The sequence below is a fragment of the Catharus ustulatus genome, chromosome 14 (assembly GCF_009819885.2).
Source record: "Catharus ustulatus isolate bCatUst1 chromosome 14, bCatUst1.pri.v2, whole genome shotgun sequence".
Classification (NCBI taxonomy): domain Eukaryota; kingdom Metazoa; phylum Chordata; class Aves; order Passeriformes; family Turdidae; genus Catharus; species Catharus ustulatus.
The window spans coordinates 14,085,646-14,101,497 of NC_046234.1; the positions used below are offsets into that span (position 1 = coordinate 14,085,646).

At 39.6% G+C, this 15,852-nt stretch overlaps 1 protein-coding gene across 6 annotated transcripts in view; it reads left to right on the forward strand.

Annotated features, from left to right (window-relative positions):
- LOC117002799 (integrator complex subunit 6-like) overlaps window positions 1–15,852 on the forward strand; it is a 39,402-nt gene that overhangs the window by 9,614 nt on the left and 13,936 nt on the right. For 4 of the 6 annotated variants that reach the window (XR_004419407.1, XR_004419408.1, XM_033072232.2 and 1 more), the window contains exons 3-9: window positions 8,555–8,704; window positions 9,135–9,224; window positions 9,539–9,722; window positions 10,521–10,649; window positions 12,442–12,605; window positions 13,667–13,819; window positions 15,391–15,523. Coding sequence is in view for 4 of the 6 variants with exons in the window: in XM_033072232.2 (XP_032928123.1) it covers window positions 8,555–8,704; window positions 9,135–9,224; window positions 9,539–9,722; window positions 10,521–10,649; window positions 12,442–12,605; window positions 13,667–13,819; window positions 15,391–15,523 (1,003 nt within the window). In the remaining 2 variants the exon portion in view is untranslated. Of the gene's footprint in view, window positions 1–8,554; window positions 8,705–9,134; window positions 9,225–9,538; window positions 9,723–10,520; window positions 10,650–12,441; window positions 12,606–13,666; window positions 13,820–15,390; window positions 15,524–15,719; window positions 15,801–15,852 lie in introns of all 6 variants that reach the window. The other 2 variants (XM_033072234.2, XM_033072235.2) reach the window with 2 other exon arrangements.

A 15,852-nucleotide genomic window follows, 5' to 3' on the forward strand; every position in this document is an offset into this window, starting at 1 on the left:
GGCAATTGTTAATTTGTCGGTGTTCTCACAGATGATTTTAACATCTTAAATGTAAATAGTATTGTGAAATAGTAATTAAAAAGTAAGAATCTTGGTAAGATGGATTTTGTTGAGCAATTAGTTGGACAGAAAACAAAGATCTACAGTGTGGTTAAGCTGGTGTTGTCATGCTCTGCTTCTAAGTGAGTATAATGCATTAGAACTGGTCTTCATAGCGTGTTCATGGTTCAGTCAGTGAGTTTTGATTTAAAAAAAAAAGTTATGCTCTACTTTGTGGGAGAATGTGCATCTGTTGAGGCAGAACACTTGGTGCCTGTGGCTGCTGCCAGGCCCCTGGTGGTGCTCCCAGGCTGGGAGGTGGTGGGACCAGAGGCTGGATTGGGACCATGTGCCCTGCACTCAGAGGGCCTGGGGGAGCATTATAAAGAAATTCAACCTTGCCATCCTCAGAAATAAAAATCTGACCAATAGTAATGCTCCCAGGGCCACCAGTGTATTTTTGGCTGTATCAAGGTGAAGGTATTTGCTAGACTGGCTAGTTGATATTTCAGTGAGTATATGAATTTAATGGTCATCTCAATTATTTAATTTCCTCAGCAGTGCCTTGAACACGTTTTTAGACACGAATTGAGGAAAGCTGATGATTAAATGACTCCTAGGTGTGCCTTCTTGAGTTGTGAAGTAAATTTGCAATACTTGTAGCACTTTGGTGTGCTCCTCTAGTTCTGTGATGTGCTTTTGGAAGGAAGAAGTAAGGAATATGTCAGTCTGCAAAATAAACATGAATCAGACTGTGTTGTTTCAGCTCTGGGCTGTAAAGCTGGAGTATCACCAGTAATGCTCTTCCACTTGATTTCCAAAAATGTGCAGTGAGGAACCTCTTGTGTCGATAGCACCCACTCTGTACCTCTTGCCTTTGTTCCTTGTGACTTCTCCAGCCACGCTGAGTGTAGGGGGGACCAGGAGAAGGACAGAACTGGGACTGGCTGGTGTTGAAAATGTATTTGATAGGCTGAAAGAGCAACAGGCTCTGTGAGTAGCTGAAAATCTTTGATTGAAACCTCCACATTTCAGCAGTTGCCCTCTCTACAGTGTTTGGATAAGATGCACCTATAATGGTATTTCTGAAATGACTGCTATGCTGCAGAACAGGAGCATGGAGCCTCTTGTTAATCTTACTGTGCTAAGGCTGCAAACTGTGATTACTTCTGTGTTCCTTCTCTATTAAACTGTTTTGTGAAATGTTGGTTGTTCTGGTTCAGCTGTGTACTGAAATATGCTGGCTTCTCAAGTGTTCCTCAGAAATAGGTGCTTTTTTAACTGGATAGTGTTTTTCTGTTTAAATAAGAATGCTTTTTGGAACAGAGTGATACCATGATCTCTTTGGTATTTTTTACTTTCCTTTCTTCATGTGTTTCCTTTTATCCTTGTAAAGGAAAAAGTGCAGTGAGAGTAACTGTCAAAATACATGAAATACTGTTGACCAAAAAGCTAAATCCAGAGATGGATTGAAGCAGGAGCAGCAGGTAATAAATAAAAAAGGTAATATATAAGCTTTTTCCTTTCTGCTTGGCATTGATTATTATCCCTGGGTTCCAAGCAGTTTCCAGCTTTGGCTTGTTCATACAGCATCTGCATTTGGCATTCCTGTAGGGAAGGTGCTGCTTCCCTCTGAATGCTGATATTAACAAAAGGCCCCAGCACTCGTTTGTAACTGGAGCTTGAGAACCTCCCTGCTAGTGTTTTGCAGGGGTGCTGTGCTTAAATATTATTTGAGTTGTTCTTAACATAAATATCTTGAATTCTTCTTGAAGGAAAAACATTTCTATATCTTATTTAATGGTGAAGTCATCTTGAAAGGACAGTGAACCACATGGTGTAGTGACTGAGCTTTCTTTGGGTTTTTTATTTTAAGGTTTCATGGAGAAATACTTCTTTCTATACATGATGAAATAGTTTTCTGTGTAGCCAACTGCCTGTAATAAAAATTGTCACTTACATGCTTTGCCAGAATGCAGTTCACATTCACTAATGTGCTTTAGAAAACCAACTGGTTTACTTAGTCTGAGGGGTGCAGGTACAGGAGAGTTAAACTTAGAAATGTGCAATTGAAAGGGATCTCCTGGGCTTCTCAGTTCACACTGCAGCCCTTCTTTGGAGTGCAAGGCTGGGTTGCTTTGAGGGGAAGGGAAGCTGGAGGATGCTCCCCAGGCACTGAGTGATGAGTGTCCAGGAGGGGCCATAGTGGGGCTGTTGTGTCCCAAAGCTGCCCTGTGTGTGCACTGGGGTCCATGACACCTTCCTGCACTGTTTCCAGCTCTGTAGGGAAAATTAGTGTGTGTGAGGGGAGCAGAGATTCTGGGTTACCAAGGTACATAGTGTGTCCCAGAGAAAAAGGAAGAATTGTGGTGTCTGCAGCTGGATGGAGATAGAGGGGTATGCAAAGTGACAGCTTTCTGCTAAAAATTTGGTGTCAGAGTGTATCAGCTGTTTGGGATCAAAGGAATCATCCACTCCAGGATTTTTTTTAAAGGATGTTTTAAAGCAATTTATAATTCTCTGCTCTCTTGGAGACATTTTAGGTATATTAAGCTTTTGTGGTGTTTATTTGACTGGAATTTTAGTGCTTTTTAAAAAATGAAATTTTCAAAAAGTCCTCACTGGATTTAAAGAATCACTTTTATTGATAGTTTTCAGTTTGAGTGTCCTACAAAAGCAGCAGAAATAACTTTGCAGGAAGAAACAATTAACTTATTATTCACAATACTTAGCCTTGGCACTCTGATCTGGTGCTCACTAGCTCTGATGTAATGAGTACCAAGTGATGCTTCTGTAGACTCTTCACTGTACTTGACTGCTCTCTGGGAATATCGAGGGAGTAGTTTAAACCTGTGAATTGGTTACCTGCTAAAATACTGCTCAGATGAGAGCTGAGGAGGAGGTTTGTTAGGCAGGTCTCACAGCAGACAGCAGTGTGCACCTCCTGGAGCAACCAGGGAGCCCTGGCTGCTCCCTGCCTTCAGCACCGCCCCAGTGCTAAGCTGATTGCAGCCCTGTGTGCCAGGATCGTGCTGTGCTGGAGCTGTGCTGATCTCAGATACCAGAGGTGGGTGCTGTGCTGCTCCCTGTGCCAAGAACAAAACAGAATTGATCTTGGGAGTTTCTTTGCTATGGGCTGTTTGATGCTGTGCAGTGACAGGACTGGTGTGTTGCACAGAACAAACTGAAGACTAGAAGTGCTCCAAGGAGAGAAGAGTTCTGCAGTCAGAGGTACAGAAAACCTGAGAGCTCTGTTTGCTCAAAAATGGCATTCTTAAGTCTTTGGAGGAGAGTCAATGTCTGTAAGAGTCTCTCAGAGCTGTTTTTCTGCCCCATTTGCACAGACTATTGTGAGGATGAAATTAGTAGATGATTAGTAGGTCATATGATTTTGAATTATTTTAGGACATGAAAAATGTTAAATAAAAAGGTGTTTGGTGTTCATAGTGTAGTCAGTGCCTTTCTTCTCCTGTGTGCTATTTTTAGCTAGCAAATCTTTGAACAACAAATCAAACACATGGGGGTAGCATGGGCATTGGCTGCTCTGTACTGACAGCAGCTTTACCCTGTCCTTCATGGGCAGGGGGACACAGGGTACCACCACCTCTCCCTCTCTCTGTTTGCTGAGTTTTATTGTGGCAGAACTGGGGTGGCCAAGACAGTCTTGGTTTGTTAAAACTCCTGTCCCAAAGTTGCTGATGCTCAAGTAGGGAAGCTCAAGGCTACACAGGAGGTTATTCCCTGCTGCAGAACCCACTGAGCAGTGCTGGGGCTGGGCTCAGGGGGTTACAAAGAGGTGCAGATACTTCAGCATTTGGGAGGCAGCCCCTTGCATTGTAGGGTGTCCAAAAGAATAATTCATTTCTATACAAAATAGACACCTGCTTGACTTTGGCTCAGACATGAGCAGGTGTGAGTTGTGATCATGTGTACAGTCACCAGTGAACAGAAAGGTAATTTGAAAAGGAATCATTCTGGTGATTTGGGAGGCAAAATGCTCTGCTGGTTTCACTGTCTTCCTGTGGTACTGGGAAATTCTGCAGCAGGAGTGGTTTCAGATTTCAACAGCTGGATTTTTTTTCTTACCTTATTTTTTCCAAATGATTGCCACTGACAAGCTAGGAAGCCACAGGCTTATTGTCTTAAGGTAGTTTGTTTTCCTAAAATGGGTGCATTTAATAATAGCTTGAATTATTGAGAAACTTAAATACTTCAGACAAATTGTAATATCTGAAATGCAGTTGCTCTTCCTAGGAAAACATTAGCAGAACTCTTTTAAAAGTCTGTATGTTTGACTAAATACTGAGTACTTACTGTAGTACAGGCTGTTGAGATTGGCATGCAGGATTGCAAATTGTCTTGGAAGATTATTTTTAGTAATGTTGCAGTTTTTTAATTAGATCTGAAAACAATCCAGTGAACAATAAACTATGCAGCTCTGTGTTATGGCATTGCTTATTAGAAGCTCTGAAGATGAGGACTTGAAACCTCCAAAGCACCACATCACTGGACTTCCTGATACTGGTGAAACTGGGAACTGCTTTGGACCTGGAATTCTTGTGCTCTAATGCCCAGACTTTGGCACTGCCCCTTTTTTTCTGCCAGCTGACCAAACTGTGCCAAAAAATAGTTGGAAAGAATAAAAGAGAAAATCACAGCACCAATCAAAGCCAGAACAAACCAACAATGAACCAATTAAAAAAAAACTATAATAAGTCCTTGTAACTTGACAGATAAGCCAGTGTAGCTGAGGTTTCAAGATCTGTGTGTTACAGGTATTCAAAACTTGGTACTGTTTTACTTGTGTGTTGATATTGCCCCCTTTTATGTGATTATAGGTGGGGTGGAGTGGTTTGTTCTTGTTTTTTAACTCCCACTACAGCATTTGATAAGATTTTCTTTCTAGTGTCTTGCAACTAAAGTCTTCTGTTTCTACTAAGTCTTGAAGGTCTTTTTAAGCTACTGACTGACCAAGATTTTCCTTTGCTGCTCAACTCTGTTCTTTTGATGTTCACTTAGTCCTGATTCTTCTTGGCCTAAGGCCTCCTTTTCTTCACTGGATTTTTCACCTTGGTGTTTGAATTCTCATTAATCTGGGCCTTTCTCCTGCTGAAATAAGCAGTTTTGACCTTACCTGCTCCTTGAAGCAGCTGAAATACTTCTGTAACTGTGTGTGAAATATAGAGCAGGCCATGGATTTGTCTGAAAACCAAGTCACCAGAGAAAAATGTTACTTTTTAAGTATGTTATTTCTTGTCAGCATGATTTGCTTGCAAAGGCTGAAGCCAGGAGCTGGAAGATGGTGTGGTGCTTCCAAAGCTCTGGGTGGTTTGTAGGATGGCATCCAGAGCTTGCAGAAGGCCAAATGACAGTGCATTTTTGCCTGTTGTTGGCATAAGCAAAGAGGGTGAGATTTTTGATTTTAGTGCTTGTTTTTTCGTAGCTGTCTTTGAAAGTCTTTTGGTATGTGTTTAGAGTCTGAAATTATTTGTTCATATAAATTATCAAAGGAAAGGCCAGTAACATACTGGCAAGGTAAAGGCTGCTCAGATTGCTATTAATAAATTCTGGACATAAAAGTGACTAAGTTGGAATGTAATATTGAAGATTAGAAGAAACTACTCTCACTGTTCAAATTGGTTCATAAACAACTGAAATAACTAATATTCAGTTCTGACTCCTTAGTGACTGACCTGTAGTGTTGTGGAATATATTTGTGTTTGGTCCTTTAAAGTTGTGGGGTTTTGGCTGGGGTTTTTTTGCTTATTAAGTGTTTATCCTGGCAAATTGAGCCAGTGGTGTGGGTTTTTTTGGGTTTTTTTTTGGTTTGGTTTTTTTTTTTTTTTTTTTTTTTTTTTGTAAGCAGCTTTAGTGGCAGTATTTTGAATTTAGGAAGGATTATTATTTAATCACTTTAACATGAACTCATTGTGCATCTGCTTGGTGTTGGGTACTTGTCTGTTTTGCCCAGAGAATGTTCCTACTGCATGTGTGGAAAGGAGAATGTACAGGCTTCTTTGGGGCTGGAGTTTCTGTCCCTGAAATACATGTTTCATTATGTACATTGGCTTGAGACTTTGGAGAAAAACATTTTAAAGAAATAGACCTTCTTGTCATTGGTTTAAGTGTTTTTGATTCAAGAATCTTTTTGAGGATAAGGTAGAGAATGCAGTACATTAACTAGTCAGACTTTTATTTAGAGGTGAATATGGAACTCTTGCTTTTGCTGCTCTTGTTCTCATTATGAGAAGTTCTTCCATTTTACTCTACTTATTTCAGTTCTCCTTGGCTTTATCTTTAAAGATCCTGTGAGAGCTGTAAGATGAAAAATAGTTTTCTTGGACAACCAACCTATGGTGATCTGCTGCTCCTTGTACCTTCAGCTTCCCTGCTTCTGCCTGGGGAAATGGTGCATGGTTTATTTTGCCGGCAGTTGACCACACTGCAGCAAGATCAAACAGAGAGCTGGAAGCTGAGCAAACATTTTCACAACAGGAAAATAGCAGAATCTCCAAATATCAGTGAAGACACTCACTGTTTATTTTATAAAGAATACTCTTATATTCGTTGGAGTTCAAATCAAGAAATGTAGACTGGGAATAGTGTTTCTCTTGTAAATGTTTTGTTTCCCCATGTGCTTTTGTAACAACGTAACACAAATGGTCTTTGCTGGAAAACACTTTTTAACTCCAGCCTGGCCGTTCCCAAGAACATTCATAGATGGGTGTTTTTAGCGGACAAAAGGGAGCAGTCTCACCTACATTTATGGGTCCACAGAATTCAGACAAAACTATTTTGGTAGCTGTTCACTTAAAATTGTTTAAGAGAAGCTTTTCTAGCATAAGACAAATCATCTTGTTGGGATGTGGTGCTATTTCACTCTGAAAAAATACCATTAGCCAGGTCACTTTTACCCCAAAACAGTGAGCCCATGCTTGCACTTCATTTTTGTCTTGAGCTGACCACAGGTGTGGGAGGTTGCTGTGACTCTGCTGATGAGATGCTTCCAGTTGTGGTTGTGTGTGAGTGTTGGAGGTGTTTTACTGAGAATTACCTGGTTCTTTTGAGCTTCCAGGGCAGTTTAATCATAAAGCTGAACCAGTTGTGTTGAAAGTCTGTTCTTTCTTTGCCCCACTGCAGAATTTTTGTCCCTTGCATTAATCTTGAACTTGAAGAACTGGTAAAGGGAGCTCAACTTGACCAAAATGTTTTTGTTGTATCATGTTATGATAATTCCCCATTCTGAAAAGAAACCCACCCATCTTAGGCTTGTCAACTCAACAGAAATATTGATCATCACATATGCTTCCTACTTGATTCTTACCTTCTTTTACAGTTCTGAACATGTCTATCCTAAGACCATTTATAGAGCCCTCAGTGTGCACTAAAGGTTGGCAGTGGGATAGAGCTGCTTAAAAAAGCGCAGGAAAATCCTGTCCTGTGGTGTTCCTGCACAGCTTGGCACAGCCAGCAGGTGGTTGCTGCTGTGCCCAGTGCACAGGGAGGAAAAGCTGCTTCACCTGGAGGATGTGTTGCTCAGAGATTGTCCCAGCAAGAGTCAGGCTGTCTGAAATGATCCTCTCCATGTCTGCGTGGCTGGGATTCCTGGTGGAGCACAGGAATGTCTCTGGTGCCAGATGAGAGTGAGCCTACCTGAATAACTGCTTGCTTTCTGCAGGAGTGCCTGGGAGAGTGTGGTGTAACAGCAAGGCTGACAGTTATGGGAATATCCAGCACTTTCAAGCTTTGTTGTTTTAGCTGAGGCATCTTTAAATCCTGTACCAATTCCCTGTGAGCTGGTCTTCTCTAAAATAGCCTCCCAACTGTGCAGCAAAGCACTTTTAAAGGAAGGATATGTGAGTCACACCTGTGGGGCCTGCTTACCAGCAGGTCCAGAGTGCTTGGCTGGACTGATCATCCTCATCACTTGCTGTTCCTTTGACCCTAGGCTTTGGCAGGAATACCTTTTTAAAATACCTCAAAAATTTTAAACTGTTACACTGAGACACTAAATGGTGATTTAATTCTGTTTGCAGCCACTCCTTTCTTTCCTTCCAGACTTAATTTATGGAATAAAGGACAAAAAGGCAGTGGGTATATGCCAGAAGAGGCAGTGACATTATGCTGCTTTTATCTTGGTTTTACCTTTGCTGTTACTTTGGCAGCTGCATTTCTGATTTCTAAACATGGCACTTTCTCCTAAAAAAATATTCATATGCTAAATCCAAATACTTCTATTAACACCATCATCTCTACAGCAGTTTTCATGGTAATACAAAGTTTTTCCAGTGTTTGGCAGTGTGTGTGTTTCTTAAACCTCCCATTGTAGGTGTAACCATGTTTCACACCAAGTTGTGCATACCTGGATTAGGTGTGTGCAGCATGTAAATGTGCAGTGCATCCGTTAATCAGGAATATAATTAATTTTTGTTGGGAAGGGAGATAAATGCCAACTTGCAGTTGATTGCAGTTTGCTGCTAGAATAACTAATAAGCTTTTTTGTTTTATGTAACAGGCTGGATGGAAGGAAAACCATGCAACGTTCATGAATGAGCTGAAAAACCTTCAGGCTTCAGGACTAACAACCCTTGGTCAGGCACTCAGGTCATCGTTTGACTTGTTAAATCTCAATAGATTAGTGTCTGGAATAGACAATTATGGACAGGTAACAAATTTATTTATAGTCTTCCATCTTTTATAGTTCTATGTTTTTTTAAGTTATAGTTGGTGAGGGATTTTGGTGGTTCAAGTTCATTTTTGCATTTAATTTTTTCTTTTAATGTTGGATAGCTCTGTGTAAGAGCTTAGACTGGGAGCTCTTTTTTCCTTACTGTGTCTAGTGAAAAGACCCTGGAAAATACTGGCATTTTTTTCCTTACTGAAGTACAAAGAAGCAGAGTATAAATGCCCCAACCACAGAAACACAGGAGTTGCCCATTTTGTGTAGTTCTGTGTGGTTCCACACCTATTAAAAAAATTACAGGATTATTTTGAAAGATTGCTTATCTTACTGTTTATTTTGTAGTGACAAAAATACAAGTCTCTAAGCCTGTGTGTTAAGGTTGCTCTTGCCATTGTTGTGCTTTTGTCTGTAGGGAAGGAATCCATTCTTTTTGGAGCCATCTATTTTGATTACCATCACAGACGGAAACAAACTGACAAATACAGCTGGAGTCCAAGAGGAGGTAAACTTGCATTAAGTTCTTTCAAGTTATGATTGTGTAAGTTGGTGCTATGCTGAGATGAATATTAATAGTTCTTTTCCTGCTAATTGTACTTCTTCATCATTGACCTGTTTTTATAGAGAATAGAAACCAGCTATGTTGTCACTGCCCAGCCCCTAAATTCAGTCTGTAAGGGTTTTGAGATGAGAACTTCAGATAAATTAGTGGGTTGGAGAGAAACGGGGTCTTCTACAGATAAATGAATGAATTTGGATATGATGTTTTTAGCTGGTTTGTCAAATACTGGAAAATGTTCTTATATCTTTTTTTACCAGCTTCATCTTCCGTTGAATTCTCCTTTGCCTGGAAGTGAACTAACCAAAGAACCATTCCGCTGGGATCAAAGGCTGTTTGCTCTGGTGCTGCGTTTGCCAGGAGCTGCATCTGCTGAACCAGAGCAGCTTGGGAGTGTGCCTACTGATGAATCTGCTATCACACAGATGTGTGAGGTTACAGGAGGTAACTGGATGCTTTTTTGCTTTGCTTCACATTTGGCATTTGCCTTGGAATATTTCTTTGCCTTTAATTCACCTTCACCTCTTCCTTTTTTCTCTGAATTGCTCTGCGTCCATGTGAATCCATGTGGTGCTTTCTTGGATTCCAGTAGCACAGCAGAACTTATTCCTATTTCAGATCTAGATGTGAGGGCATTTTCTAAATGCAGTAGGAGGTTTGGAAAATTTCTTTGGTTATTCTGGAGGTTGGCTTTGCTCATGAGAGTTTTTTAATTTTTTTTTTTAAATTTAATCATTGAATTGGGCAGGACTGCTATTAGTGAGATGTTAATTCTGCTGCAAGGCTGATAAGCTAAATTTAATCTTTAAAAATTAATTCTGGAGCCTATTACTTGATATGTTGATTAGAATTTTTTTTTAATTGGTGCTTGGAGAAGTTGTTGTGTGGGAGGAGGAGGTTTGGGCACACAAAAGCAGATAGATTACATAGTCTTGGTGAAATCAGGCCTTCCTAAGGGCCTCTATAAATTTGGCCTTGGTCCAGCCTGATGAAGCCTTAATGACCTCTTTTTAGTAACAAGTAAAATCCCAGCAGGGTGTGGGGTTTTGGTGCTTTTTCTTGGTTGTACTGCATTTGCAAAGTACTTTGCCTTTTACATAAACTTGTACAGAGTTTGTTGCTGTTATTTTGGATAAAATTGCAAGCCTTGGCAGTGTGACTTAAGTAATAAAACATCTTTCTTAAATAAGATTACTCAAAATTTGCTTTTCTGTTTCCCCCTGTAATTTCTCTCTTAAATAGGTCGTTCGTATTGTGTTCGGACACAAAGAATGTTGAATCAATGTTTAGAATCTTTAGTTCAAAAAGTCCAAAGTGGAGTTGTTATTAACTTTGAGAAGTCAGGACCAGACCCAGCTCCTATTGGAGAAGGTACAGTGATTGTTGGGGATTTTTTCCCCTGCTCCTAATGTTTTAAATGTTTTGTTTGTATGTAGATATCCTTAAGTGTCTTCCATGTCCTTCCTGCCACCTTTTCTCTGTAGTGTACAGGATGCATCTTCTATAAGTGTCAGTTTGAACCTTGCTAAGTTAAATGATGCCATATGTCTGCACATGCTTGTATGGATCATCTACTGCTGGCTGGCTCTGTGTCACTCCTTTTACCTCTTTTTGGATGGCTGAGGAAAGGGAATGTTTGCAGGAAGCATTTATGTTTGAATTACAGTGTTGTCAAGACTGTACTTAAAATAATTAAATCTAGCATGAGTGTATTTAAACACTTAAACATCTCTGAAGCAATCTGAATGCTTAGTTTTCTGTACATTTTCATTCTGCTAATTGAGCACAGAAAAGTAAGTTTCAGGTGAATGGTCTTAGCTGTGAGTGAAAAACTACAAAGAACAAGGAATTATTTTGCTCCCTGTGAGTTAAGTGTATAAGAGGAAAGAGCAGAAGCAGATCTTCAGATTTGCACAAGTTCAAGACTTTTAAAGGAAGAGGAGAGGGCTGACCAGTTCCAGTTTAGGAAGTTAGGATCCTGGAATATCAAAAATCATAATGGCTTTTAGCATCACTTGAACATTCTAGCAAAGCCAACTTTATTCCTGCTTTCATTCTGGAATCAGCTTTTTCTGTTTGTTTTCTCCTTTTGCTTATTTAAAGAAGGCTTTCCTGTAACACTGTGCTGGACAGCATATAAGCAAGTTCCCATGTCTCTGGTGGCCCAAATGTTCTCTCCTATGTGACAAAACAAGTGATGAAAATTGGGAAGGGGTGTGTTTACTTCATTTTGGTCACATTTGAATGGTGATGGACTGAGGATATGAATGTATAAAAATGTTGAGAGTTTTCATATCTATGGAAATTGAGGAGGTCCTAAACTAGAGAGAAATACAAGAGGATTTACCCAAGCTGCAAAAATCACTGTTTTTATAATGCAGAGAAACCAAACTGATGTGTCACTGAAACATGGTTTCCACAGTAGTACTGGCCAATTCTCTACAGCACGGAAAACTAGTAATGTAAAATCTTTATAAAACAAGGAAGATTGGTTAAGTGGGTGATCTCTGCTGTGCTTTTGCTTTGAAGAGCAGTCTTTGAAAACTAGAACAGCTGAGTGAGTTCTTTGTCCTCAGTGTGCAGGGGTGTCTGTGCTGGTGGACTGGCAGGGAATTCTGGCCTTTGCAGCAGGCTGTGGGGTTTAAGTTATTTCTGAATTGTTGTCATTAAAAATGTGGCAAAAGCTGCCTCCTGCAAGATGGATCCAACTTCTCCAAGAAACTTTGCTCCTCTTTGTTTCCTCTAGTGGCAGCATCAGTCAGTGAGCGTTGCAGCCCTGTAGAAATGAAAATGCCAATTCTCAGCCTTTCCAGGTGCAGCAGAACCAGCAGCAGTAGCTTGGTGCTGCCTATGGGAGCTCAGACACTGAGCTTAAGCAAATATATTTTCCACAATGTGTGAGTATGCCTTGCTGCACTCACTGTGTAATGGCTGTGCCACAGGAGCAGAAGGGAGATCAGGGCAAATATTGTAATTGTTTCTCAGATGATTCTGTGATACACCTGTGATTTCAGTCTCTGATGTAAAGATCTGTATGCCTTTGGAACAAGAGTAATGAAATGCCTTACTGGCTGCTAATACAGAAATTTTGCTAGCAGACAAATGCATGCATGTAGCTTTTCATTTTCTTTTTGTTTGTTATTTTGCTTTGTTTAAATTTTAGATGGACTTGTTGATTCATCCAGGCCCATCAATTCATTTGCTTCTCAGCCGTGGCATAGTTGTCATAAACTCATTTATGTACGGCCTAACCCTAAAACGGGTGTTCCTGTGGGGCACTGGCCAATCCCAGAATCTTTTTGGCCTGATCAGAATTCACCAACACTGGTAAGTAAAATAAGAACTGAAAAAAGGATTCTATGCTAATAGTTGAATGGACTGAAAATAGATAATGGATAGAGTAGTTTTTACTTTATTTATAATATGATGTGACTTTGTTTGAAAAGGTTAAAACTGTTTTTAATGGAGTGATGTAATCTAATGTGGATACTGTAACCTGTGACATTTCCTGTATCCAGAAAGTTCACTTCCATGTATATGGTTAGTTAATTTGCTGAATGGTTTTTAAAGATTATAAAAATGAGCTGTAAGTTACTTCACATGCCACAAATCAGAGTGAGCCTATTAAATTTTAATCAAAGCTTTATAAAATTCATTTATGTGGAAAAAGTAGGATTTGTTTTTGAAAGATCAACCATGTTTTTTTTTCCTTAGTATTACTTTATGTGCGGACTCTTCTTTCACTAGTAGGAAGAGTTAAAACTGAAACAGAAGAGTATTCCCTGCAAAAAATGAGGAGAAAACAGTATTAATTTCTCCTTTTCTTACTGAAATGATAGATTTGGCATGCCTTACTAGCCTTTCTAAACACCTCTCTTTTGTTAGGCATGTTCTGTTCCTGCACTTTGCAAGTGCACAAGGTGCTGTCTGTCCATTCCCCTTGCTCCCACCTCCTACAAAAAGAGGAGAAAAAAAAAAATTTGTAGAGCATTATTTGTGAATTGAGTGCCATCTCACATCTGTTTTTTTGTGAACTTCAAGCTGGGAAGAAGAGTTGAAGTTTCTTTTAAGCCTGTCTGTATTGTTGTAGCTTGATTGACGTGAAGGCTTCTAATAGAAAGATAAATGGTGGCTTATTTACCATGTTTTTGTCTTGGTGGGAAGAATGTATCAATGTGTGAGCATTTTTTTTTTTCAGTTAGAGAAATATTTAGTTAATCTATATTCTGTTATGGGAGCTTGTATTTTATTTTCTTTGAAGGAATATTATGGAAACTGAGTATTTTAAGACTTATAGGAAGGTGAAATACCCACTTATGGATGTTTTTAAGAGAATTGATTCATGTACCATAAATATGTGAAAACTGATACCTTTTCCCCCTTTTCAGCCTCCACGCACAGCTCACCCCGTGGTGAGGTTCTCCTGTGTGGATTGTGAGCCCATGGTCATAGACAAGCTTCCTTTTGACAAGTATGAGCTTGAGCCTTCACCCCTCACCCAGTACATCTTGGAACGAAAGTCTCCCCATACCTGCTGGCAGGTACTTGTCCTTTATTTGATTCTAGAAATGTAATCTGAGGTACTTCAGTCTTTGCCAGCCTGGAGAATTGGGGTCTGGTTCAAACTCTGCACCAGAAGAGAAGAAACATGTCAAGGTTTCACTTACCTCCTTTCTAAGAGAATTGTCAGGAGTCAGAATTGAGTGTTCCCTCCACAGGCCTTGTAATCTCATTTAGTTCTCTTTCTAGGTCCATCTCATTTTGCTGAGAAATATGCCCCCCAGGTTCCATTTTTGGCTAAATTGAAATTCTCTGCAGGCTTCCATTTGCTTACAGGGAAAATCCAGCACTAGTTTCCATCTTGTTACCTAATGAACAGCTGCAAATCATTTTCACTAGATGGTTGAAGCTGCTGATGGGAATTGAGTGGAAGCTGTTGATCCTGTTGACTACATTGGCCTTGAAGAGGTCAAAGTTCTGTTTTTGAAATCCCTTGTCACAGGCTCCTTTTGTAATTTTTTTTATAAGTTTCTGTGTCCTCTGTAAAATCAGACTCCCTTCTTGGTGGTGTTCTTTTAAATATTAGCCTAATATGTACACCAGGAGTTTACTTGATATGATACTTCAGCTGGAAAGGTGAATTTGGAGGTGTCTCTGTATCCCTAATAAATACTACAGCTTAGTTGAAAACATGACATGCATATTCAGAAGAAAAACTAAAGTTACTTTAAAAAAACCTGATTTCAGAAATGTCCTTTAAACATTTATAGGTACATTATTTGCCTGAGTTACTAAAATTACTCTACTGTTTTTCAGAAACTGCTTTTCTTCTCCCAGCTATACATCAGACCCTTACAAATCAGAGAAATAGGCTCATTGTCATAGAAACCATGTAACAAACCCAGTTCCTTATGCCCTGCAAAAACAGAAGAAAACCACTTGCTATTTGCTGCAAGGTTTATTTTTTCTAGGAAAACTATTTTTGACTTAGATGTGGGTTATTTTGCTTGCCTCAGTCAAGAACATCTACCATTTTTATCTTGTTGAAATTTTGTTTACATGTACTGCTTTTCAGGGTTAAGACCCTCATATATGTGCACTTAAAAAAATAAAGTCAATTTTCAGAATGTTGGCACTGGGCATAATCAAGACATTTCTTGAGTGGTTGTTTGTTTTGTTTAATTTCTATGCTTAAAAACGTTTTGCATTTCTTTTTATCAGCGTTGTAAAAATTAGTTGGTTTTTTTTTTGAGTCAGAAGCCTGATTTCAAATAGCTTATTTATTGAACATTCCTTCAACAGATGTGCCCAAACCAATTTTGAATAATTTCAAAAACTCTTCAGGGCATCTCTTCATAGTAGTTTCACTAAAGTAGTAAAGATGACTCTCTGAAGAGCATCTCCACACTTGCTGGATGTGCACTAAATGTTTTGTGACTGGGGAATGTAAGTTCACACTCATCCTGATGTGTTCAGATTTGTCTGTGCTTGATAATTTACTGTCTTAATGCAGTTGGATTCAGATTGATTGGAATTTTTAAATGCCTTATGCTTAATACTCTTCATGTTCTTCATTCTAATACAATGATCTCTCTCTCTCATTCTTTGTCAGGTATTTGTGAGTAGCAGTGGAAAATACAGCGAACTTGGCCACCCGTTTGGGTATTTAAAAGCAAGCACTACTTTAACCTGTGTAAACCTCTTTGTGATGCCTTACAACTACCCTGTTTTACTTCCATTGTTAGGTAGGTAACACATCTGCACTGGGCTGCCAGTGCAGCTGCTTCAGAGTAAAAGCAAAACAATAATGGTTGGTGTTCTGCCTTAGTTTGAGCCATTATAAAATAATGGAGATCAGAGAGTAGAGAATGTTGCAAACTCTTTTAACGTACTTTGGGAGGAGAGGATTTTCATACCCCCTCTCCCTTTTTTTCTCTCCAGCAGAGGAGGAGAGCTACCTGCTTCCAGTGCATGTTTGATGCTGTTCACCTCCTAGACACGTAGCCTCTTCCTTAACCTGGAGTAAGCTTCAACCTCCATTCTTTTCCCTCATTTAGGGTGTGGTGTATCCAGG